This window comes from Stylophora pistillata, chromosome 8, assembly GCF_964205215.1.
Source record: "Stylophora pistillata chromosome 8, jaStyPist1.2, whole genome shotgun sequence".
Taxonomy (NCBI): Eukaryota; Metazoa; Cnidaria; class Anthozoa; order Scleractinia; family Pocilloporidae; genus Stylophora; species Stylophora pistillata.
This window is the reverse complement of record NC_142526.1, coordinates 27730143-27754894: the sequence shown is the minus strand read 5'-3', so window position 1 is coordinate 27754894 and position 24752 is coordinate 27730143. Positions and strand designations below refer to the sequence as shown.

The window sequence follows — 24752 nt, the reverse complement described above, 5'->3', positions numbered from 1 at the left end:
ACAGAATTACTAAAAAACCGATCATGGTAGTTGAAGTATTAAAAGCAAGACCATGGGACGACAAGCAGGTGGGAAGAAAATTCAGACCGAATTCAGTTAATTTTCAATAAATATCCTTTACAACAGACCTACTTTTTCCAAAGTGTGACATACAATTAAATTTCTTCGCAGCTCTGCAAGAGTTCTCCCATTGCTTCTGTCTTCCTCTTCAATAGCAGAACAAATCGCCATCCGTCTGGTTGCTCCGAACTTGGATGGTAGCAGAAAGTAATTTACTTCTTCAGCAAAACGCAATTCTGTCACCTTACAGACTCTCATTTCCAATTTTCTTTCGCTCGCGGATGAGAAAAGTGCCTTTACCAAGAAGTTATCACCGCTTTTCCGTCTCATCTGATCTTTTACCATGGTGTAGCTCTGTACTTTCCTCAAGTTTGATTCACCGAAGGGATCGCGATGTTTCGTGATCGGCAGACTTGCTTTTTATGCAAGTATTCCGGCCAGGTTACTTTCGTCATATTTTACATCAGCTTCTAAGCTATTACGTGGTAAGTGCCGTTTCAACACTTAATTAACACATGACTTAAGAGAACGTGGTTGGGAAAACATGTGCGATTGGAAACGTGAGCGCGAGATTTCCCTGAATAATTACTTACTGTGGATCACTGTCATGGAATGGCAACCATGGAAGCAAGTTTGATCACAATTGCGATAAATCCTGGCAAGAAAAATTGAATGTCTCTTTCTTTCTCGTAGGCATTTAAACCAAAGTGTGGCGCCATACCTATGTTCGTGACTGATTTCGTCCCTTTTTCGTCTTCCGCCTCTTTTGCCTTAAAAAGAATAATACGTCATCGAGGAGGCATCGGTAAGAGGAAGCTAACGTGGAAAGGGAACGAAAGAATCCAAGATGTTTTGAGTATGTGCATGGTATCATATCAACGATGCATAATATCAAAATCTGCCGAGTGGATAAATTCCTTTCTCTGTCCTTCAAAATACTTCGTTAGAACACGACACAATTTTTACTCGTAGATATGCAAAGCATAGGAACGAGCGGGGAGTAGGGATTAGATACGCCATTTTCGTGGCATGAGCACGGCCGAAGGAGTCTGGCGGAGAGCATGCCTCTCTCAAAAAAGATGGTTGATAACTTCTTTCTGCTAATCTGGTCGACTTCAAGTGTACTATTCGAACTTGAAAGTCCACGGGATGCAAGAAATCACGTTAGCGAAAGAATTCTCGACTTCTAAATATTGGTCTTTTATTTCTGGCCAAAGCCCATCCCGCAAAACAGTCCATCACTTTCTTTCTCCTCCACTGGATAGAATTTTCCCCACACTCACCAGAACACGACCGGATTGCTTACCCAAAATATTTTCAAAAGGGATCGTGTCCTCTTATAAGTATTCTCGCCTTTTAACCCGCGCAGGTGGTGGACTTTGAGAAATTTTCTGACAATCGAGATTTTGATTTAAAAAATCCCTCCAATCAAACTTTGGTAGTATCCACTTGAAGAGCGAGACGAGCTGATATTGCGCAAATATTACTTGTTGTACTATTATTACTTAACAGTTCATTTAGCTTGCGCTCTAGATATTGCAAGGAAAGTTAAGTTATGTGTATTTTCACAACTGCAGGACGAGACATAGCAATAATCTTAAAGCTCCCTTTTGTGCTAGAGTTACCTGGTCAATGGTCTTTCAGGAAATAGCTTGAACCCGTGTGTCACATGTGATAGTGTAGTCTGATCGTCCGGGTGAGTGTGGTCCTGTTATCAGTAATGGTGACTGACGTTTCGACAACCTGAGCGGAAGTTGTCATCAGAATCAAGTGAATAGTTGTTGTCGGTCGAATGTTCTAAGTCCGGTTCGTCAGTATAAACTGAAGAAAAAAAAAAAGAAATAGCCTTTGTCCGCAAAAACCCTTTAGAAAGGCCCAGAACGGATCATCTTCTCAAATCTGTCGGCATCATTCCTTTTTATTTCCCTTTGTTTATTTTGAAGACAAATCCAAAGTTGGTTGTAAACCTAAAAAAAAACTTTGGTAGCAGATGATCTAGTACTTTCATTACCTCATTTGAATGTACTCCTGTTTGCCAAACGTTACAATACATGTATGAACGGCTTTGAAATTAGCTTTCAATTACTAATGATATCATCAAAGGTGTCCACCAAAGAGTTAACTCGTTCGGGGGTGGAGTAATTGGATTTGAACGAATGGTAGTCTTCTTTAAGACGAATGATAAAAGAATTTTAAAAAACAAATATAAGTGTTTTAAGTGATGGGTGTTAATTGAAAGAAAAAATAGTGAAGCCCTCTTATCTAGATTTATAACTTGAGTTTTTTAAATTCATTATTACATTAATATTTAAAAGAAACGCATATTTATTCACTTTTTTTTATACATCCTTCTTTTGTATTGGAGTCGATTCACTATGTGTTCTTTGTTGTTTTGTTTCAATCGTTTCAATATTAACAGTTTAGAAATTTATCACTTCCTGAAATGTTACTACTTATTGGCTTCCCCCCTCGACGGAAAACAGTCTTTTTGTTTGTGCCGAGGGTGCATTTATTTATGAGAAAAGATGTAATAGCATACATAAAAAATAACGAATGTTGATATTGTAAGTAACGGGTGGCGTTTGAAAGGAAAAAAGGCATATGAGACAGAGAGAAGAAGAGAGAGAGAGAGAGAGAGAAAGAGAGAGAGAGAGAGAGAGAGAGAGAGAGAGAAAGAGAGAGAGAGAGAAATCGGTCAAGTGATGACATTTAAGCAGAGTTATCTGATGTTTTGACTCAAGAAGACCCGAAAACTATCTCTTGCCAACACGTGAAATACTATCGACCAGAATGGGGTCCACGCTCTCAAGGTACGGCTGTTTTTCTCAACGCGCTTTGTGCAACCTCAATATGTCCATCGTGGATGGTCATATACGTAAAAATAGCGCCTCCCGGTTAGCTCAATGGATAGAGCGCTGGACTGATGTGCGGGAGGTCGAGGGTTCGAGCCCCGGCCGGACCAACACTCAAGGTCTTAAAATAATTGAGAAGAATATGCTGCCTTTCTCTAACATCAAGAAATGGTTTAGATATTCTAGTCTTCTCGGATAGGGACGAATAAATGGAGGTCCCGTCTCCTGCAGGGTTAGGAGTAGGAGACGTTTATTTCCCACGCACGATATTAGTGTGTGATGGATGTCCTACCCTGGGGTGGGATGGGTGGGTTGTTGTCTTGCGTTTCATACGTGAGCCTCTGGCTCGGGCAATATGGGTAACCATGCCCCACGTAAAGACATTAAACTTTGATTACTATTACCATTACTATTACAAGATGTCGTCCACGGCGCACTTAAAAGGGACAAAAGGAATCAGTAACAAAGGATGTGAAGAGTGGATTGCAAGGGGTCAGACGATCTACAGGGAGATCGGCCATATTCAAAGAATCCGGTCAAAAGGAAGGAAAGTGCGAAAGCGGTGGGCAGTGCGCACGAGACCGTGGTCTGATGGACATATTGAGGTTGCTACCTTTCTATAATCAATAAATGGATAGTTATTCTAGTCTTCTCGGATAAGGACGAAAAAACCGTAGGCCCCGTCTTTTGCAGGGTTAGGGGTAGTATACGTTAATTTCCCACGCACGAGATTACTGTGTAGTGGATGTCCTCCCCTGGGGTGGGATGGATGGAAATTGGCCCTGAAAAGCCCCGGTGGGGAGTGGTTAATTAACGTATGTATGTATGTATGTATGTAGGTAGGTATGTATGTATGTATGTATGTATGTATGTATGTATGTATGTATGTATGTATGTCTATTCGGATCTGGGAGCCCCATGTTTCCCCTTCTCCCCTCCAAAATTCAGCGGGTAGCCTTGCTTGATCTGAGGTAAAAGTTCTGGTTACAATGGCTTTAGCATGGAACCCATATAAGCTTCTAAGTAAGCTTCACCCCCATCCAACCACTGGTTGGTCTGATGGGGATCTGCAGTGGAACCGGAGCCTTGTGCCCTCAATTTCAAGGAACAAGGCTTTGTCCTGCCTCGGAAGTATACAATACAATAGTAGAATTTTTCTCCGGACTCAAGCCTTATTATGAGAACAGTTCCTATACCAGAATTCAGGCTTAACGATGAAAAAAAAAAAAAAAACACATATTCGCGTCGAGAATTAATATAAGCATCTGCCAATAAACGCAGCCAGACATGCTGTCTGCTCAATTACAACGTTTTATATGATTAAAAAATAGAAATCTATGTAGATGGCCCTCTTTCGCATATTTATCACACACTCAAATATAAATACTCATATTCTGTTACTATTCGAGACTCTCTTTCAATAACAAACTTTCAGACACGAGCAAGAGGTACCAGCGTAAACAATTGCACTTGCACAGGGAATCACGTCATTGCCAAATCCCCCACTTAACCTTTATAGGGACTTTAAGCAAACCACGACGGCGACGGCGACGGCAACGAGAACGTAGAAAAACAATAGATCTAATTGGCAGAACAATAGCCCAGCACGTGCGTTTTAAAACTTTGTACATTTCTTAGCCGTCCTTTACAAAACAACAACGTGAAATCACCAAAATTTACGTCGTCTCCGAAGCGAAGCCGCGGCGGCAAATTATTTTAATTTACATTTGGAACTCAACGCTACTTTTACGCGTTATGTTGAGTTTGAGGTCTGGCGCCCTATGAGACGGTAAACACATGCAGCCATTTTCGAAATTCTAACTAAAAGTAGAAACTCGTTTTTTAATCGACATCTTCCGTGGCGTTGCCGTCCTGACTGCTTAAAGTCCCTATTAGGGACCTTAAGCAGTCAGGACGGGCAACGCTAAGGAAGACTCCGATTAAAAAATGAATCTCTACTCTTAGTTAGAATTTCAAACATGGCTGCAGGAGCTTACTGTCTCATATGGCGCCACAGCTCAACTTCAGCATGACGTATAAAAGTAGCGTTGAGTTCCAAATGAAAATTAAAATAATTTGCCGTCGCGGTTTCGGTTCGCAGACGACACAAATTTTGGCGATTTTACGTTGTTCTTTTGTATAGGACGGCTAAGAAATGTACAAACTTTCAAAACGCACGTGCTGAACTATTTTTCTGCCAATTAGATCTCTCGTTTTTCCACGTCCTCGTTGCCGTCGCCCTCGTGGTTGCTTAAGGTCCCTAATGATGCGAGTTCTACGGGGAACATGTGAGATGATGTAGCCATGGTTTCAACGTTGCTTTCATGGATTTTTGAGCAGCATTGAAAATAAAAGAACAATCTTGCTTGAATACCATATAAAACACAAGGTTGCTAAGTTCCAATCATCGTACCTTGGCTGGTCTTTCTAAGTACACGAAAAACTCAGTCCGTCGTTTAATATGTTTCATTGAAATACATATAGCCATCGCCATCCGTACGTTTGAAGACGTCTGCAAGACTTGTTTTGATATTTCATTGAATTTGTTCCTTTAGAGTTCCTCTTCGTTTTGTAAGGTGTGAAGCGGCGCCACACGCCATATTTTAAAACAGTACAAACACGAAGCAGCAAGGAGAAAGATTGAAACAACCGTTAATCCTATAGCGATAGGTACGTTCATCTTTCATCTGTCTTTACAGGGCAGTTGAATGTTCTACAGCCACATTCGTTATTACCAATGTAAAATTTTCCAGTTCCAACACAAACGTTTCCGATCGACGCAAACGACTAGTATACTCAATAAAAATTTATATCGGCCCAGAAAACTTAATGATCATCTGCAGCTGACGATCATTAATATTTGAAGAGAGACGATTGAACGTATAAATGATCCTCTTTCATATTTAGGTATGTTAATTACTTCAATTGTAAACAAAAAATCGTCTCTTTAACTCTTAACAAAGGACTTTTAAAATGTTTACAAAAGTTTGATATAAACTAGGACACGACCCAGGTTTGTTGGAAATTTCGTTTTAGAATTTACTGAAAACTTCGGGAACCTTGCAAAACCCAGGTTTGCCTAAACATAACGCCCTGACCAGGTTCATACCTCTGTAAAACGTAGAATTTGTACATGACGTCCAGGTTTGTTTTTTAAGACCGGCAAATATCTTTTTTCTGTTAACTCAAGTCACATGTTTAGTATGCATTCAACAACAGCGTCTCAAATGGCCTGGGATGAATATTCCTTATATGGAACAACGTTTTTAAAGTAGCGGAGAGCGTCCCATTTCGTAGCTTCGAGATCGATTTGCAGGGCTTTTACGGTAGAAGAGAGAAAGTAGTTTTGATTAGGGAAGGTAGGGGAAGAGTAAGAATGGAAAGGGAGAGGTCTTTGGAAAATTAAGGCGGTTTCTCGACAGTTTCGGCAACAATTGGAGGGATAGTGGTCAGATAGGGTATGTGGAAGCTGAACTAACTTTGTAAACAGAAATTTGTCATAGCATGATCGTCATATTTCTTATTTATTTAAACAGTCATTTATCTGTTCTTTTACTTATCTATTTACAACAACTTTATTGAAGAAGAAAAACAACTCAAACAGATGACAATGCGGAAGAACTTGACCATCACATTAAGTTGTACCCATTAAATTACATAAGATATCCCACACTTGTCGTCGAACTGTTCAGCTTTAACTTTCATTACCATATTTAGCAATCCTTAAAAAATTCATTGCTTTCGTATTTATCATAAACTCAACAATTTTTTTTCGCTCCTGATTGGACAGTGACAAATGTATAAATACGCCAAATACTTGATTCCTGTATTTCACATTCTCACGAAATCAGTCTGCCACGATAATTGTATTCAAATGAATGATTAAAAGGGGACAAGAACTTTTTCCAATACTTTGGAAAAAGTGTTTTAAGGAATCTGCACCATAGACACACAAAGAAGCGTTACGTGGTTTCTTTGAGAATACACAACCCCAGGAACTGCTCGTGGATTATTTTATTATAGTTATTCGTAATGTTTTGGCAGATTTCTAAACTGCACCTATTTCTGCTGGTCAAACGACCGAAACACTTAAATTTTCACCCAAAAGTTGCCCGTAAATTACGAAGTGCACCCTTATTCAAGTTAATTCTTGTACATTGGTAGGTGTAACCTTTTCAAACTGTCCATGCATACTATAGCCTGTGATAAACAATGATAGACTTTGGAGGAATTTTTCAACTATTTTCGATCATTTTAATTCAAATAATTCCACTGACTTTGCAGTAGGTTTAAATCAGGGTTCGAAGCAAACTGTTTCTGCGCATCCTGTTTCTCAGCCCATAAACAAGTTTGACAGAAGCTGTGAGCAAACTCAGAAGTAGAGAATCTATGGTGCAGCTCGCTTTTCAGTCGTGTTTCCCAGCCTGGCCGATACTAAGTTGATCCCAAAGACCGTAAGCTGCTTATGGCGAATCTCTTGGTCGATCTGATTTGACGCGAAGCACCCAGTGACCAAAGAGAGAGCTGCATTGAAAATCCACGTCATTTCCCACGTAGCTTAGCCTCAATCCTAGCCGACTAACTAACTGGCCAACTAATGACTTGTTGACTGACATACTGACTGACTGACTGACTAATACTAAATTATTTAAAAGTACGAAAATGACATGAATAAAAAAATCAGTTTTTATAGATGTTTACGTGCTTCTAAGAAACCTTGATGTAACCTAAAACTAACTCGATCGCAGTCAAATTTTCCGCCGGCAGCATAGGCATTCAGTAGATAGTCAGAAAAAAAAACAGTCAAATTTGTTAAGGCATGACTTCTTTTTTCGGTCTTCGATATATAGCTGGAATTTCCTTAACATTATTCTCTTACAGCTTACTCTTCATTGTTTTAGTCTTTCCTCAATAGAGTTATATTTCTTTCTGAAGCTTTAAAGTCTGGACTCGAAAGTTTGTCGTGAAGCGCCTCTTTCATCTTCTATGCCGTTTTGAAACCTTTTCTTGGCAATCGCTTTGGGACACACTGAGAACAGGATTTTGAGGTAGCCTCTGCGATAATTCTTGTTGCTTATCCCATAAATGAACGGATTCACACAGCTGCTGACAAATACCAGAAGCGAAAGGAAATGATGTAATTTGGTATCCATTCGTACTTTTCCAATTATTGCCAAAGCGTAGTTGGTTTGACTTGGCGCGAAACAAATGATTAGCATGAAGCAGGCGGCGCCTACCATGCGCGTTATTTTCCCGCGTAATTTGGCCTTGCTCTCAGCTGAGGCGACTTTGGACCTGCTTGCCTTGTAAACCATGTGAATAAACAGGCACGACATGGACATACTTGGAAGCACCATTTTAAACAGGATTTGGATTATTCCAACAACAACACGGGCTGTGTTTTGGCCCCAGAGAAACTCCCATTTGCATCGGCGGTTGGGTGGATTCGAAGGAACGTAAGCGATTTCGAATGGGGTTGTACTTAGCAGGAGAAGCGACCATAGCCACACCAGGAAGATGTAAACGAGGGTCCGCTTCTTACTGAAAGCCTCGTTGTATCTCAAAGGCCTGACTACTGCATACCAGCGCTCTGTCGCCAAAGCCATACAGATGTACGCGGAGAAAACCACCAACTGGAATAGAATCACACGACTCCATATAAATCGACAGAAGATGTCGCCAATGACGTGATTGGTTGGATAAGGAAACGCGTTACCAAGGACAAAAGCTGGGTTAGAGATGAGAAGTAAGGCGGTCATAACGTCGGATATGGCCAGGGACAGAATCAATATGTTGTACGATTTTCTGAGCAGTTCCTTGTTCTCGACAAAGACGAAAATAACCAGAGTGTTTCCTATCATAGCGACGATAGAGAGAATGGAGTATGTTATACGTGTGAAGTTGGTTATTCCAGGGAAAGGCTGGCTTGATGATGCCGTTGATGAGTTAGAGGTACTCATGTTTGACTTCTGAATGAGGGTACCCCACTCCTCTATTTTAGTTTTGGCAAGTTCAATCCAGTCGTACTTCAAGTTCAAAGTGTTTGGATAATCTGAGGATAAAAAGGAACATAAGAAGGTCTTAATTCGATCAATTACAACATAAGTCGTTGGCATTTGCTGGTCTGTTGCAACAGGGGTAGTTTTCAGAGATAATTTGGGATGCTAGGGGTGGACGCAAAAAGGAATTCAGGCCCTGTGGTAAGATGAATCTAAAAAGTCAGGGGATGCGCCAAAGCAAAGGGCCTTTGGTTGTGGGTGTACATTGTGCCATGAGACAAGCTACGACCAACATCCACACAGATCTAGGTTTAACCTGTTACTCACAAGGAAGGAAAAATGCCTTGGAACAATCGTGTTCGAAAATAATTTCCTTTTTTAAGTCCCCAAAAGCGGTACAAGGAAAAACATAAGATCGTGCTCGCTTGCGGGGTGCGTTCAGTGGCCTATTCAAATGTTCCGCTTGGATACTTCAAGCTAAGCTTCGTTAGGTGTATATATCCATACTAACATTAATTTAAATATCTCTTCTACATGCAATTAATTCCAAACTGCTTCGGGATCTCGATGAAGCAAGAAAGTATTACTTATCGTCTGCTTGCATTCAAGCAACATGTTTCGTTTATTCTCGAATGATTATGTTTCTATCCTCACCAGGACATCTTTTGGCTCGGTTCCCATCGAACTTTTAATTGCCCTTAAATACAAATCGTTCGAGAACTGGTCAACGAGTGACAGAGGGTAAAGAACGCTCGATTACACTGACCTCCGTGACGAAGCGGGACGACGCAGGCCAGGATCAGAAAATACAAATAAAGGACCTGTAAGCAATGTTATACTCGAAAGAGGCACGCTCGGAAAGGGAGCCGGATGAACCCCATCTGGAGCCATCAAAAATTGGTAAGTTAAACCAACGAGGTAAGCTGAAACTGCCTTTCTTTCCCTATAGACAACTCGTTTATACTCACTGGAAATGCTGTTTGAAAATTTCTTCAATTAACTCTGGGTTTTGGCATGATATCCCGATAGCAGAAGTCTATCAATTGCTATTTTGTCGCTATTTTTCACACGACTTTTATTGCTGACCAGAACAGATCTAAAGCCGCTGATTTGCGTTGGCAATTTAAAATACTAAGTGACATTGATGTTGGCGAAAAAAGAAAAATAAATCTGTGTTCAGAAGCAATTTCTGAGTAGTTTGTTAGTTCTTAATGGATTTCATATCTTTTACATTTCTGTAAATGCCTACATTGTTTTTCTTCGCTGAGTACAAGAGTACTTCGAAAATCTATCGACATAAAATCTTCACGCTGCAATTTTGATATTCTTGATAATGATCTTAATGGAAATTTGTTAATTCTGAATACGTCATGAAAATCTCAACATAATTCATAGAAGCTTTAGCACCAATTTTTGAAAAGTGTTAGTCGTTGCACTTTTGAATTCGCGACGATTAAGGAAAGCTTGCACGATGATTGTTGCTTTCAACAACCGATCTTCAACACGAAATCATAAAGCTCTTCAAAATTTTTTACCAGAGTGGAAAGACACATTTCAATCACTATTCAAGTGTCACTGTCGTTATTTGCAGAGGCCTAGAAGAATTCCGTCCTCCAAGTCAGAGATTCTGTCCAATCTAGTGCGAACTATTTGTAGTCTGTAAGAAGAGTTAACGTTTCTTAGAATTTTTTATACGATTTAGGGTTTTAATATAGTTTCACAAAGCGACTAACCAGATGAATTTTAAATATATTTTTTAAATGGGGTCTTGAAAATTATATACGAAAATTATATTACGGATTACCGTAATGGCTCAAATCTGCAAAAGCAGGAATTTTTATCAATATTCTTCTTCAGTATCAGTTTATTTTCTGCGATATTACTGTGTTGAATTGAACTAATAACCTGATGTAGAATATGATCCCCGATAGGACATAAACGAATAACGACTTGAAAGTCACTACTTTCCATTTTTGTATTTAAAGGATACGCAAGTACAAAATCTCTCCATCGCTGCTTATTTGACAGGGGGGACAAAAAATCTTAAATCATTTCGAACCGAATTCAAATTTTCTGGTGCTAAATCATCTTTACTTCAGAGCGATTTTCTATTGAGAGTCGAAAGTAATGCAGGATTGCATTGGTTTTGATTTACTTCGCCCTGTGATTGGTCCACAAAACTCGTGCCACTCTTTCAACCAATCAGATGCAAAACTAAAACAAATCACAGACGACTTGGTCTCCCGCGTTTTCCTGCGCTTTAAGCAGATTTTTTTTCCCTTTGAGTTCTTATTGGTCTTTTCCATTCTTTAAATAAGGCGTTGTGTTTACTGTGGCTTAGGTTTTACAACACCCAATCAAGAGACGTTCTATATGTAGAGGTCTACACACTTAGAGACAATCGTAACTACCACTATGATTTAACCTATTATATGCCAGTGGTCTCCCCTACTCTAGCTATGATACCCTTTGGTTGATTCGTGACCAAAAGACCTTGAATTGATGGTTGAGTACAGTTTTTGACTCTAACATCAAAAGCGTTCCCTGGTCGGATTAAATAGAGAAGAAAAAAAACACATATTCAATCACTTGCTGTAAATTTACCCCACGAAAAGCCTTAAAGTAACTCGGATCCGAAATTGAACCACCATGATATCGGGTAAAAGACGAATTGGGCCAGAAAATGATGTGGATAGATCCATCAAAGACTGGAATAATTTAGAGAAAACGCTCAGAAACTCTAAGGACACAAAAAGTTTCAAAAAGAGACTAATAAACACTGTTTTAAAAAGCCAGATAGAAACGGTTCTTTTTAACCGAACATAGCGATTTTCCATTGCCCTCAATCTCGACTTTTAAATTCCTGCTTTTCTGGTGTTTGAAAACTTGCAATCTTTCTTTTTTACTAAAAAAATACGCGACTCGTCTCCAACCAAATGCTGTCTGCTTTTGTCGTTGAGATACAATTGATTTTTTCTTCATGATTTTTTACTTTGTCAAGTACTTGTAGCGGGTTTGATATACAATGAAACTATTTGGCCGAACTGAAACGTGGTTTCAATAAGAGAAAAGCGAACCATTATTCGTCAGTGAAATCAACCAATCAGTGAACATTTGGCACGTGCATCAGCGAAACAAACAATCAAATATGAACAACGCCTGGATACAGGGGAAAGTACTAACAACCAAATAACCAGATAGGTAACCATGCACCTTATCAGTGAGAACTGAAAACGGAATTGCTGAAATTTCCTTTTGGCCTGAATAACGAAAAAAAGTTGTTTTAAAGAGCTAATGACACATAAATTTTAATTCTAATTACTGAAAGCCTCTAATGCCACAACGCAGATCGTATTTACTACAAAGGGTAGATTTCTTTTTCTTGATTGTCGTTCTTATTTATCATCAGTTCTCGTCAATTAAAGTTTAATTAGTCACCAATCCTCAACCGAACAAATAAACGCAGCAACTGGAAAAAAAATTTTCTGTTTTGATCGCCGGAAAATCAGATGGATCCGGTACAAATGCATCATTCATTTATGAATACTGTTACAAAACATCAACTCGGCCACAGGTGTAGTATACTTCATTTGAATGGGGGCAAAGTTACAGCCAAAGACTATATAGTCACCCTTAATGACCCCCTAAATACCAAATTGAAAACACACAATATACTATAATGCTAGATTAATTGAATAGCTAAACGTTCTATCAATTCAGAAACTGTCAGGAGTAAGTTTCCTCCTGATAAATTCAAATTAAGTTACTTCATTTAATTTTCTTGGCAGTGGGAAAGCAGACTAAATCATAAATATTTGACTACAGTTAGACAGTATTCTAGAAAAATCACTTCATGTCGGTGGTGACGTGGAATATGAAGGCAATAGCATAACTTAGACCTAGCGTTCTGTTTACAGGGAAATAATTCATGCACTATGACTAGGGAATTTACTTTTCAGTAAATATATTTTCAAAAAATACATAGTTTATAAATATAATAATAATAATAATAGTATTAAGGTTTTTATGAGCGCATTTAAGAATCTTAATGCGCTTACATAGCACATAAAATACAACAATGATACTAACAGTCGGTCGTACCTTTACTAAGAAAAAATAAAGTTAAATGGGATAAAAACCTATGTAGTGTTTCACAATACTAAAAATAAAATTTCCGGAATAGGAATTTTTAAGGGCAGATCTAAAAGACGAAAGAGAAGCTGAAGATTCAAGATAATCAGGAAGAATATTCCATAATGTAGGTGCACAGAAGGAGAACGCACGTTCACCGTATGTCAGGGTATTCATAGTGGGTGAGGACATTAAGAAGTGATTTGGAAGATGAACGTAGAGTACGTGGTGGATGAAAATAGACCGGAGAAAGTCCATGAAGAATCTTAAAAGTAATAAGAATAACTTTAAACATTATTCGTGATTCAACTGGCAGCCAGTTTAGTTTTTAAAGAGCAGGTTTGATGTGATCATGTTGTTTAGATACAGTAATAAGACGTGCTGCAGTGTTTTGAACTCTCTGAAGTATAGAGGATACTGTTACAGTATTCCGGTCGTGATATAACGAGAGGATTGACTAATAGTTTAAGGTTTTCATTAGTGAGGTATTTACGAATGCGCCCTATGAATCTGATGGCATTAGTTGCCTTCCTGCATGTCTCATCAATATGGTATGTTAGTGTTAGATTTTTATCGAAAATAACACCAAGATCACGGACTTTCTCAGTTAGTTCAATGACGGTACTGTCAAAAAAAAAAGCTTCTCAATGTTAGGTGTCTTGGTAAATCGGGAGGTAAATAAAGTAACTTCAGTCTTTTCAGCATTACTTCTTAGCATATTTTGGGTATTCCATCGCATTACGTCCTCAATACAGGTTTGGAGGGCAGTCATAGACGGGGCCTGATTTGTGGGATCGATAGTTATATACAATTGAGTGTCGTCGGCGTAAAACAAAAAGTCGAGATTGTAGCGAGCAATGACATCTTGCAGAGGGGCAATATACAGGGTGAAAAGTAGGGATTCAAGTATGGAACCTTGTGGGACGCAATCACAAAGAGTGCGAGGAGTGGACACTTGATCTCTAATAATTATTGATTGACGACGGTTTTCAAGGTATGATCTAAACCAGTTATTTCTGATCATTAGCTGAAAGTATCTATAACTCGTTCGCTTCGTTCACTCGTGAGAGATACTTACAACTCTCGAAGATTGCAATTCGTATCCCCGCGCGGCCATGTAATATATCCTCTAGTTTTGAAGGATTCAACAAGGGCGCTTAAAAACTTTCAGCCTTTATTCATTTGCTTAATGTTTGATGTGTGTTAATTTTCTATTCCAATTAAATAGCAGTTTTTGCTTGAACGCAAATCATAAAAGGCAAAAATCAGCAGTTTGAGAACGCAAAGAGAAGAATTAATTTCGAAAGTATATCATGGGAAATTGGAGAAAATATTTGATTTCAGGGGAAAACATGATAGTTAGAGATTTCATTACAATTAGATGCCTGTTTAGAAGAGGCCTTCTATTTTTTTTTTTTGTCACCATAATTCAACGAAGCGGATATTAAGATCAAATAATAATTTTCTTTTAACTCCTTATGTCGGCCAATGTGACAGGACAAGACCTTGTCAGAATTAATCATCAATTTAGATCCCAACATGATAGTTTAGAAGAGGCCTTCTATTTTTTTTTTTTTTTAACAAACGATGTTTACATTTAGTATGACATAACTCTCGCCATAATTGAACAAAGCGTAAGATCAAATAATAATCTTTTTTCAACTCCTTATGTCTGCCAATGTGACAGGACAAGACCTTGTCAGAATTAATCATCAATTTAGATCCCATAATGATGATCACCGCTAACACTTTGATCATAACGTAAATTCAGTTAACGAATGGGAGTAAAACATTTGTACAATATTTTAAAAAGATTTCAAGGCTTTGTCTCCGCGCGAGATCGCCCTCATTTCCGAGTGAAGTGTGCCTTTGCCCTTAATATTTAGGAGAGAAGAAGCATAAACTTGACATATTTTTTCATATTAAATTTAGATTTTGCTCCTTGAAGGTGTGGTTCAAGCATCAAAAATAAATACAAATCTCGCCTTACCCCGAAGCAGCGGTCTCTTTCCACAACAACATTTTATAAAGATTTCAAGACTTTTCTTCGCAAGATTGCCCTGGCTCATTTCCGCGTAAAATGTGCTTTTGCTCTTTATTATTTAAGAAAGAAAGAGCGTGAACTTGACATATTTTTTTCATATTGAATTCAAATTTTGCTCCCTAAAGGGGTAGTTCAAGCATCTAAAATACATTCAAATCTGACCTTAATCCCGAAGCAGCTCTTCCCAAAGCCAAAAAATTCTTCAAGGTAATTTTGTTTTTATCAACTGAGTTGATGAGATGTAAATTGGCCACCGCAAAGAGTTTCAAAGCATGACGTTCCGAGCGTTAGCCCTTCGTTAGAGCGAATTCTTCATTCCTTTTCCTCTCTTGGCTTCTACGGTAAAAAGATCAGTATGCATGTTTGAAGGTTCATTATGAGCCGCTGATTATATACGTTGTGGTATTGCATATAAGCCGTGGTATTGGGTTTCCGTAGTATTATTAGTCCTGTAGATCAGCATGTGTCTTTATGAAAAAAATTCTCAGGCAAACGATCAAAGGTCTCTCATAGCCAATCATATCATTTTATTTGTCTTCTTTTGTACGAAGCGTGTCAACTAATAGCGAAATGAAAGTGTGTTTGCAGCGCCTATCATTAACGCATAATTTGGATATATCAACAAAGTTGAAATGGTAAATTGACCACCGTAATGATTACAAAAGCTGACGTTTCGAGCGTTAGCCCTTCGTCGGAGCGAATAGAGGAATTGTGGGTTGTGTGTGCTTTTAAAGGCAGAAAATGGAGCTACGTTATTGGTGGGAGCATGGCAACGAGAAAAACATGAATAAATTAGTGGAATGAAAAGCCTTCGTTGATCCCTGTTGGATTTAGACTGCCGGTTTGAAAGATGAGCTTTTGTTCAAGATTTTTACGGCTTTCCGTGCCACCTAAGCGCAAGGAAAGACCGCAGATTGCCATATGTCATTACCGCAGGCTACAATGTGCGGCTGAAGCGTTCAAAACATGGGTGAATGGAACTGTTAAACAACAACAAACATATGAAACATATGTGTGAACTGCGGTTATGAGACGTATATGAGAACGATCCTTCGCAGTAAAGCACTATTTGAGCAATAGTGAAAATCAGACCTGAAAAAAATTTCAGGCCTGTACGGGACTCGAACCACTGACCTCTGCGATACTAGTGCAGCGCTCTACCAATTGAGCTAACAAGCCAACTGGGAGCAGGCCATCAAATTAATTCGATATAAACCCGTAGATGATAAATCAAACAACAACAAACATATGAAACATATGTGTGAACTGCGGTTATGAGACGTATATGAGAACGATCCTTCGCAGTAAAGCACTATTTGAGCAATAGTGAAAATCAGACCTGAAAAAAATTTCAGGCCTGTACGGGACTCTGATTTTCACTATTGCTCAAATAGTGCTTTACTGCGAAGGATCGTTCTCATATACATGGAACTGTTAAGCTGGATCAAATTCATCAAGAGAAAATTTTCTGCAATACTTTAGCAACGTCTATTTAAACGCCTAATTTTCAACCTACGCACAGTAAACTTCATTTCAAACATGGAAATTACCAATGCTGGGAAACAATTCAGTCCATGGAGTCCCATGAGTGAGGCAATTGAAAAGCCAACTTTCCAGACCTCCTCATAGCTTTTGCTTGTGGTTTCTCGAACTTAGTCATTGCAAGTTTCATTTTCGCCAGGGAAGTCCTGAAACCAATTTTCGTCGTGCAAATTACATCTCATTATGCTATAGTTTGTTTTAAAACTACCAATTGTTACCTTCAAACGAAACAAGGATATTGGTTATTTTTCTGTCAAAAGTCATCCTGAAAATGATTAACCTACAACCAGACGTTTCTTTTAAGGGCTTGCGTGGATGATTATGACACCTTTTCCATTCAGTGAAAAGGCTGTAAAAGTTTCAAGTAATAAACGCTTAATTAAAACCACTGATCTCGTTTCTTTTACCTTCACTACATAACTCACCATGCTTGCACCTTGCAAAACAAGTTATAACTGGTGAGACAGGAGGAAGACTAGAAGAAAAGGGAGTTAAAAACCATATCAAAGGCGCCTTCAAGCTCATTTCTATATATTTTGATCAGTCATCCTTGTCTTTCTCAAGAGGAACATAAAATTTTGTGGACTTCTTCGCCGTCCAGGTCGCTATACTTCTAAGCAAAAATTTATCCTTTCGCATGGACACTGCTTAGAATTGTAGGTACGGTTTCATTAGTCTACTGGCGAGTTCAGATGAGGGTATGTAAAAACAATTGTGACATCACAATTTTTGTGTTTGTCGGCACAATTTCAAAACATTTGAAACACAAAAACAATAACAACAATTATTAACCATACCTCGATTTAACAGACATTTTGGTTGTTTTTCCGCAAATTCGTTAAATCGACGCTTTCGATATAACGAAACAATTTCCCTAGTCCCTCGGCACCTCGTCAGTAAAATCAAGGTTCCACTGTCTAAGCGATCAACGAGACCAAGCTTGATAGTTCTATCGATGATTCAGAAATATACCTACCGGGACTTGACGTCGTCAGAAGCGATCGTAGCGTGACTGGAAGATGCGGTGGCGGTATAAGTATTTATTTACGAAACAACATAAATTACCATGTCAGGGAGGACTTCAGTGATGACTAACTTGAATGTCTTGTTATCGAAATCACCAGACCGCATTCCAAGCCTTTTTTAATAAGTACATGGTATGGACCGCCAAGTACCCAACAAGAAATTTTTAATTGATTTAAAAGCTTGGTAGATAAAATCGATACAGAACTCTACTCGGAGACCTAAATTGTGACATGTTCCATGATCGGTCAAACAACCATACATCGTCGCATTTAATGAATATATTTGATGTTTAGGGATGGAGTCAAATGATTTCTGAACCAACCAGGATTACACTGATATCGCTAACATTGATTGATTATTGTATATTAATTCTCCCGAAAAAAACTATAATTCTGGTGTCGTTCACATCTTAGCTTCAGCGATCATTCACTTGTGTCTATGACGATAAAAATACACTATGGACGTGTTGATTCGCATTGCTCTATTGACACTTGCAGTTTTAAGAATTTAACATTGGACCAATTTAATTGGCTTAGAGTAAGGTCCAACTGCTATGTGGGATGCATGGAAGATCTTGTTCATGGAAGCTGTTGATAAACACGCCCCACTTAAAACAAAGCAGATTTCAAAAAGACCCTCCCCATGGATTACACAAGAGCTGATGCGTAAAATTCACATACGAAATTATTTGAAAAAGAAAGCTGTCGGCGAAAATGAATAATATTGCTGCGTGGGAACAATAGAAGCAGGCGCGGAATAAAGTAAATAATGCCATCAAATCAGCCAAACGATAACATCTTTTACATAACTCAGAATTAAACAAAATAATGTACATAAAAACCTGGAAGCTGTACAGCGAGCTCAGCTCGCGCAAATGCTGCAGAAAATAACTGCGTTTTGCATTCCTTTAAAGTAAACATCATTGGAAATAATGCCTCAGTTATCAACTTAACTTTTTGCAACGGTATTCATCACAGCCGAGATACATGTAGTCGAAATCCACAAACCAAAGAGATTCGCACTTTTACTAACGATTCGCTATAGGTAAATGTACATAAACGAGCTAAATATACAGAACAGGAAAGCAAAACGAAATACAAATAAAACAAGCAAAATAACAGACAAAATAGCGAAACTTACAAGATTATGTGGCGACTACGACGGCGACAAGAAAACTACGGCATAAGAAGCAATACCGAACAATAGAAACAATGTATAAAAAATGAACACGAAAATATGAAATGTGACGTAACCAAAAATAACAAATATACACGGAACAACTGAAAACGGAAAACAATGTACAAAAGGCGTGAAGGCAAACGAAGGTGAGGCGCCGTGACTACAATACAGTGCAGCAAGAAAATAATCGCTTGAAATTTGTTCCACCAAACTGAAGAAATTTTCTCTGGCGGGATGTAGAAACGTTTTGAATGATAAGATAGGTTTAAGCAGGGATGGCGGGGCAGAAAACTGATTCCCGCTCTTTCATTGGTCCAAGAAAAGTTCAAAGGAAACATGTTTCTTTAGAAATCACGACTACACATATTTGATAATTTTCATTTTATTTCCCTCAAGCAAGTTTTTATGGTTAAGTCTTCATTAGACTAAACCAAGCCATGCAATTACGTATATGGCAAACGTGAAACGGCTTGCTCTCACGTAGGAACGGTAAAGCTTGAAAAACATGGCGGTAACGTAATCAAGGTCGTGATCTACTGGGATCAACTGTCTCAACCACAACCGGTCATTTATTTAAAGCGCTTTAAGTGTCCCTATAGAACACTTTCCTAACAATTTTGGTTCAAACCAGTTACCACTGGGAATAATCATGAGCAGACCCCGCGTTCAGACTTTGATAGAAGACAACTAAGCTTGAAAAACGATACCGGTCGCTACGCATGCGAGGAATTTGATTCTCAATTTGATAACTTGAATTTATTTGACTTTACTCTCTAGATGAGTGTTCTTCTCTTTGAGCTGAATTTTCCCGAGCACTTTCCACCACAGACTCTACTGTGATGACAACACAGTCGCTTCCATCTGTTACTCTGTTACTGATTCTTCTACCACTGATTTTAAAGCAGGCTGAGAACACGATTCTGAGGTAGCCGTTGCGGTAATTCCTGTTGCTAAACCCATAAATGAATGGGTTCACACAGCTGTTGACAAATACCAAAATAGACAGACCATGGTGCAGCTCGCTATCAAGTCGCGTTTTTCCCGCCATTGCCAGAGCGTAGTTGATCTGGTTTGGCGCGTAACAAATAATGAGCATCAGGCAGGCGGCGCCGACCATTCGCGTCATTTTTCCGCGCAATTGAGCCTTGCTCTCAGCTGAGACGACCGAAGACCTGCCTGCCTTGTAAACCATGTGGAAAAACAAGCACAACATAGTCAGGCTTGGAAGCACCATTTTGAACAGGACTTGAATGATTGCACCAATAGTGCGTACTGGCTGTTCACCCAAGAACAATTCCCATTTGCAGCGGCGATTCAGTGGCTCTGTGGGAACGTACGCAACTTCGAACAGAGATGTGCCACAGAGGAGAAATGACCAGAGCCACACAAGAGAGATGTAAACGAGCGTTCGCTTCTTGCTAAAGACCTCGTTGTACTTGTAGGGCTTGACCACTGCATACCACCGCTCTGTCGCCAAAGCCAAACATATGTACGCGGAGAAGACTACCAGCTGGAACAGAATCGCACGACTCCACAGTACACGGCAGAAGATGTCGCCAATGACGTGATTAGTTGGATAAGGAAACGCGTCACCAAGGACAAAAGCTGGGTTTGTGATAAGCAGCAGAGCGGTGAGAATATCAGATATGGCTAAGGACAGAATTAATATGTTGTACGATTTTTTGAGTAGATCCTTGTTCCCGACAAAGACGAGAATAACCAAGATGTTTCCTATCATAGCGACGACAGACAAAATAGAGTATGTTGTCCGTGTGAACGTGGTTATTCCAGGTGGGGGTTGAGGGCTAAATGAAGGTGTTGATTCGTTGGAGACGTTCATAATTTTCATGTGGATATCAGCGCGTGGATGATGTATTTTCAGTAGCTGATTTCTTCAATTTAACTGTTCTCGGATGCTAACGTGGAGTATTCCGAAAACCTGTGTAGGAATAAATATGAAAGCATTAATGCCAGCGTTCACTTCGCACCTGTCCAAAGTTGCCAACTGCAACAGGCCCAGTCGTTCAGCGCTAGAGAAGCTTAAGATATTGCAAACCACTTCAAGTTTTATCGAAACACTCCTGTTCTCTGCCCTGTGGACTTATATTTAGGGGGTCCAAATTTTCCGTTATCAACATTGAAAAGATGGAAAGAAGGAATTTTTTAATAATGATTACGGGGATTATAATTGAAGACAGAACGAAAATACACACATCACGATGAAAAGACTCCATATACGTGTTACCTGACGAAGGTGCGACATTCTGAATCGAAAATGGCGGAAAATTCCGGACAAAAAAAGAGCCAAAAGACTAGGATCGGGTTGCTAGCAAGGGACAACTAAACTTAGGCCATAATTAAGTTGTTATATTTTAGCTAACTGCCCCAATTTCCTGAGTGAAATAGATATCTTTAGATCTTACTTTTTAAAAGATTTTTTTAAAAGTATGCAGGAGATTTCGCTCTTCTTCGAGAGTTCTACAAAGCAAAGAAATAGCCAAATCTCCTCCCAAACTGGAAATTAATCTCGTTGTATTCAAGTTCACAGTGTGATAATAAAGTGCTTTTGAAAATTAGAGGAAAAGTTAACGTTAATTTCAAATGTTGGCTCCAATTTTATTATTGATAGCATTAATCTTTGAATTTTTCGAAATATTTCACTGAATAACATGTCTGTAGCTAGTTTCTTCTCGAATCAATATGTTACTGTAATCTACACTTTGCTGGAATAACTCTTGGATTTTTAGCGACAAAGATATGAAGCGTAATGGAATTGTTTAAACTTGACTGACTATGAGAAATTTGAAATCTAAAATGAACTGGCCCAAGAGTCAATAACAAAACGATGCTCTACTTTTCGTTAAATCATTTACCAGAAACTGAGATCAATATACTACCACTTTTTACTTGGCAATATCATTCTCTAAGCTATAAATATTTTAAATCAACTTAACTTGTTTAGTTGTTATTTTATTTTACCACTGCTGACTTAAAACCTCCCCACCAGTTATGGTAAATACTCCCTGAATTTTGAACCGACAGTTGCTCCGGCTTTCTTCATTTTGCACTCACCAGCAATGTTGCTCACCAAAGTTTCACGACATTGGATGAGTTCTAACCCGCAAGTGCAGTGGTATGGTTTTTCACTTGCCGTTTTTACTGTATACAAGGCCAGATTTGGAAAGCAACTGTGCTTTGATTCGCCGCTCTGATTTGTGAAACCAGAAAGAGCAATCCTTTGTTTTTTCGATGTAGCAATTAACAAGTGATTCAATAGTTTGTGCTAATCTTTAATATTCAACAATGCACTAAATGCAGTACTATCTGAAGGACTGCACTAATTCTTGTTTTTAATAAAGTTCTCTATATGTACCTTTGCATTTGCAAAATTTTCACATAGTTTTGAAAAACTCTGCATAATTGAATAAAACCTTTCGACGATTCATTGGAAAGATTAAATGAAATTTTTCCGAGGAAAATAAAACGCAATTTTATAGAATCATTTTTTCCTTTTGTTATTCGTTTGTGTCTACACCTCTGTGAACCTCACAACGAACATATGAACGCAGTTGGGAGCCGGCTGGTTTTAAAATCGCCATTATCGTTATGTAAAGAGGTTGCACGAAATTCATAACTTCTAATTTGTAAGGGATTTGTTGCATCCTGTTTTTTAAGAAAATTTTCAGTGAAAGAAAAGGCTGAATATCGTTCATGGTGACATTACTAACATTTGATTAAACAAGAAATCACCAACCGAAACGTCATGGCTTTTTCTGGCCATAAACGATTCAGTGGAAATCGGAGACAAACTAGGCTTTTATCGCCAATCTGACTACGACATATCTGAAAGATTGATCGTCCAGCAAGAAGTGTCTTGTATATCAAAATTTTTCTGAAGAGCAGTTGATAAGACTATGCGACAGAAATGTGACTAATATTCTAATATGTTATTTCTAAAGCTTGCGACTTTAAGGAATATCTATAACAATACTTTTAATGATTTCCGATTTCGAATTTATTAAAAGAGCACATCTCTATTAGTCTCTCAAAAATTTAATGAAAATATTCTCAGTGCTCCAATCGAAGAAAGAAAACTATTAGCAAAGGAGCTTTTCAGAAGTCAAAGCGAAGAAAAGCAAAGACACGATTGTTTTTATGTTGTTTTCTTGTCTTAAGTTGTTCGGATTAACTAGACCAGTCACAGACTAATGTAAATCAACACGACTTTAAACAGGGATTAACTAAATTTTGAACTGCAATCAAAAATTTCTCCATTTGGACCCAACCGCCATTAATTGCGTCAGAAATGAAAAAAAAGCTGAAATTACCGGTACCTTTCAACTAATAATCCCTCTGAAACTAATGGACTGTTTGCGACATTACTTAGTTTTCATGCACAATTCAGCATTTCTATTCAATGTCTTTAATGGGTCACAGGTGCACACGGTAAGCTTCGCTAGGCACATACACTGAGCCATAGAGACCACGGAAGTAGATTAGAGCAACTTTCTACCGAATATCGCTTCTTAGTATGTGCCACACAGGTAAGAGATTATAAACGGCTGTAGTTTATTTTCTCTTAGCCTGACACCGGTGAATAGTGCTTTTCGCTCGCGCTGATTGACTAATTCGGATAACCTCCGAGCAACGGGAGAGACAAAATCGTGCTTCTCAGTTAATCGATACACTGGCTTAAATAAACTAATATTTTGGTTGCTGTGGTATATGTGAAAGCAATTATTCACCCCAGTGTTGGTGAAAGTGGGGGTTCAGTTATCTTCAATTTGTTGAATACTTTGTAGACTGATAGCACGATGATCGCAAGGTTTATTTTGGTTCTGGTCTGTCCATGGTGGATTATGCTAGATGGTCATCAAGTCACTGATATTTCAGTACAAGATAAAAACGTAAAACTCAAGTTTAACAAAATTCTGTGACTGAAGTATGGTTCCTTCATTATAGAAACTCTATTGTGCGTCAGGCTTAGTTTGACTTTAAAAGACGTTCAGGTGAACCACATTTGTCCTTGAAAATAAAACAAACAAATAAAAAAAAAGCACTTCGTCTTTTATTCGCCATGAAAGCATAAATTCCTAGGGTCTGTTTGGTAGTCAATGGTTGCGCACTGAGTACTTCCTCCCAATAAAATTTTGTTTTTTGCTGTCTTTTTTTGCTGTCCCCTCATTATCGTAATTTTTATTTTCTTTTTTCCTTTTCCTTTCTTTTTTTCTGAGCATTTATCCTTTTTGGCTACTCTTGTATTTTTCTGATATGGTTTTGGTACATGTCCAGTGGATTGGTTTTTTTATTTATTTCTTTAAATAAGTGAAAAATATAATTTTCGTCTTCTTTCTCGTTGACAGAATTTCATTTATTCATCTGCTATATAAGTTACGAAAGCAATTTTCTATACATGTGTGGCTTCGTGATCAACAGAAAGAGCTATGGGAAGGACAATTTGGGGATGTCATCACACAGGATTATTTTGAGTTTAAACGACTTTCATGTGACAGACATTAAACAAGGTAAATTGACGAATATCTGCATCTTTTGTTTGCCGGTAATGGACATTACTGCATAACAACATAAACTTTAGCCTTTTTTATGATTTGGTCAATTTTGTAAAGGCATGAGTTTCTTTTTTTCTTTTTCTCCTCCTTAGTTAAGGTTTTCTATTTCTTAACTTCCAAGGTAATGAAAAGGCATATAAGCAACAGTTTACGGTAGGTTCTGTCCTGAAAGAAAGAGGTTAGTTTTTACAGGAAGGAGATATGCTGACTCCGCGAGGCCCAGAGGTTCTCCCAAACCACAGAAGTAAAATTGCCCAAATGTTTGCACTTGAGCTCCTCCCAGCTCTTACAAGGCCTACTGCCAGGCTCTTTTGAATCACCACAACACGTACACCTAGTCTTTCCACGG

The 24752-nt window shown here is 38.5% G+C and overlaps 2 protein-coding genes across 2 annotated transcripts; both read right to left on the bottom strand.

Moving 5' to 3' along the window:
• Nucleotides 1–6417: 6417 nt before the first annotated feature.
• LOC111323877 (QRFP-like peptide receptor) lies at nt 6418–15566 on the bottom strand. The gene is made up of 2 exons (XM_022927321.2): nt 15249–15566; nt 6418–8964 (listed from the first exon to the last, which is right to left on the bottom strand). The coding sequence occupies exon 2, from the start codon at nt 8870–8872 to the stop codon at nt 7850–7852; it is 1023 nt and encodes a 340-aa protein (XP_022783056.2). The 5' UTR covers nt 8873–8964; nt 15249–15566; the 3' UTR covers nt 6418–7849.
• A 3652-nt stretch (nt 15567–19218) lies between these two features.
• Nucleotides 19219–20947, bottom strand: LOC111322713 (melatonin receptor type 1A). Its single transcript, XM_022925874.2, has one exon. It carries the CDS (start codon nt 20680–20682, stop codon nt 19600–19602), a length of 1083 nt encoding a protein of 360 aa, XP_022781609.2. The 5' UTR covers nt 20683–20947; the 3' UTR covers nt 19219–19599.
• Between the last annotated feature and the right edge of the window lie 3805 nt (nt 20948–24752).